The sequence below is a fragment of the Dasypus novemcinctus genome, chromosome 12 (assembly GCF_030445035.2).
Source record: "Dasypus novemcinctus isolate mDasNov1 chromosome 12, mDasNov1.1.hap2, whole genome shotgun sequence".
Classification (NCBI taxonomy): domain Eukaryota; kingdom Metazoa; phylum Chordata; class Mammalia; order Cingulata; family Dasypodidae; genus Dasypus; species Dasypus novemcinctus.
In genome coordinates this window covers 22,938,968-22,940,837 of record NC_080684.1, presented here as the reverse complement: position 1 = coordinate 22,940,837, position 1,870 = coordinate 22,938,968, and the positions used below count along the sequence as shown (strand labels likewise).

The window sequence follows — 1,870 nt, the reverse complement described above, 5'->3', positions numbered from 1 at the left end:
CATAGAAAGTAAGGAAAGTGAATGCAGAAGAAAGTATTCTAGAAGGATGCAGGACCTGAAGCTATTCCTTTATTAACTCATTCCAAAATTTTTTTGGAAAAAAACCATCTATATTGCAGACATTTGCTTCATGCTGGCACTGGGAGACAGTACCATGAAAAGAACTTTCCTACACAGGGCAAAGGGCACATAATCACAGGGGAAATTGATAGTTTGTCTCCTTTTGTTCTCCTCACATTTCACCTGTCCGTCTCAGAGCACCTCTTCCTTTCTTGCCTTTCATCTCTGCCTCTTTTTCACCTTGATACTCAAGATTTTTTCTGCAATGAAAAATAAAACGGTGTGGACTGAGTTCATCCTGCTGGGCCTGACAGATGTCCCTGAACTCCAAGTGGTGGTTTTCACCTTTCTATTCCTCACCTATCTGCTCAGCATCCTTGGAAATCTGGCTATCCTCATCCTCACCCTGCTGGACTCCCACCTGCATACTCCCATGTATTTCTTTCTCCGGAACTTCTCCTTCTTAGAAATTTCCTTCACTAACATTTTCATCCCCAGACTCCTGACCAGCATCACGACAGGGAACAAGAGGATCAGCTTTGCTGGCTGCTTCACTCAGTATTTCTTTGCCATATTCCTTGGCTCTACTGAGTTTTACCTTCTGGCTTCCATGTCCTATGATCGCTATGTGGCCATCTGCAAACCCCTGCATTACATGACCATCATGAACAGCAGAGTCTGCACTCAGCTGGTTATCTCTTCTTGGCTGGCTGGGTTAATGGTAATTATACCACCAATCATCTTAATGAGTCAGCAGGACTTTTGTGCATCCAACAGACTGAATCATTATTTCTGTGACTATGAGCCCCTCCGGGAACTCTCCTGTTCAGACACCAGCCTCATAGAAAAGGTTGTCTTTCTTGTAGCATCAGTCACCCTGGTGGTCACTCTGCTGCTGGTGATTCTCTCCTACACATTCATCATAAGGACTATTCTAAAGCTGCCCTCAGCCCAGCAAAGGAAAAAAGCCTTTTCTACTTGTTCTTCCCACATGATTGTCATCTCCCTATCTTACGGTGGCTGCTTCTTTATTTATGTTAAGCCCTCGGCAAAAGTAAGGGACGCATTCAATAAGGGAGCAGCACTACTCGTTACCTCTATTGCCCCCTTGTTGAACCCCTTCATTTACACCCTAAGGAACCAGCAGGTAAAACGAGCCTTTAAGGATACAGTTCAAAAACTTGTGAACCTTTAAAGAATTTCAATTTTTGGGCTTTAATGGATAAGTCCCTACTATGTACTAAACTCTGCCAGTTAACTAGGCAATCCAATAAAGAGTTCAACTCCAGTCCAGTGAAGGACTTGGAAATAAATAACAATATCATAAGTGTTAATAAAAAGAAACAAATGAGAGTTTATAAATGAGAGAGCAACTCAATCTGAATTAAGAGTTGTAAATGTTTATCGGAAAAGATACCATTAGATCTGGGTATTGACAAATAGGAATAGGTCAAGTAAGAAAATATAGAGAAAAAAAATTTAGGTAGAAAGAATATTGTGGGTAGGACCACAAAATTTCAATCTTGAGAGCTGAGTAAATGTTATTTTCATTCGTGTTAATCAAGAAAAAAGGAAGAAGGAAAAATGGTGTGCATATGATAATACTGGTTTTGAATTAAGTTAAATTCCCATTTAAAATAAATGCCAATATTGTCAAGACATCTGGATTTGTTACCAGATCTATGGGTTTAGAAATTCATACCACGTAGATGCTAAATGATGCTGTAAGATTAGAGAAGGTAACAAATAGACACAAGTGCAGAAGAGGATTAAATATAAAAGACTAAGGATTCTCCCAAAACTTAGAGAG

At 39.9% G+C, this 1,870-nt stretch overlaps 1 protein-coding gene across 1 annotated transcript; it reads left to right on the top strand.

The window, feature by feature from the left end:
* The first annotated feature begins 325 nt into the window (after positions 1-325).
* On the top strand, positions 326-1,255 carry LOC101439185 (olfactory receptor 2AP1-like). The gene has a single exon (XM_004466057.1). It carries the CDS (start codon positions 326-328, stop codon positions 1,253-1,255), a length of 930 nt encoding a protein of 309 aa, XP_004466114.1.
* The last annotated feature ends 615 nt before the right edge of the window (positions 1,256-1,870 follow it).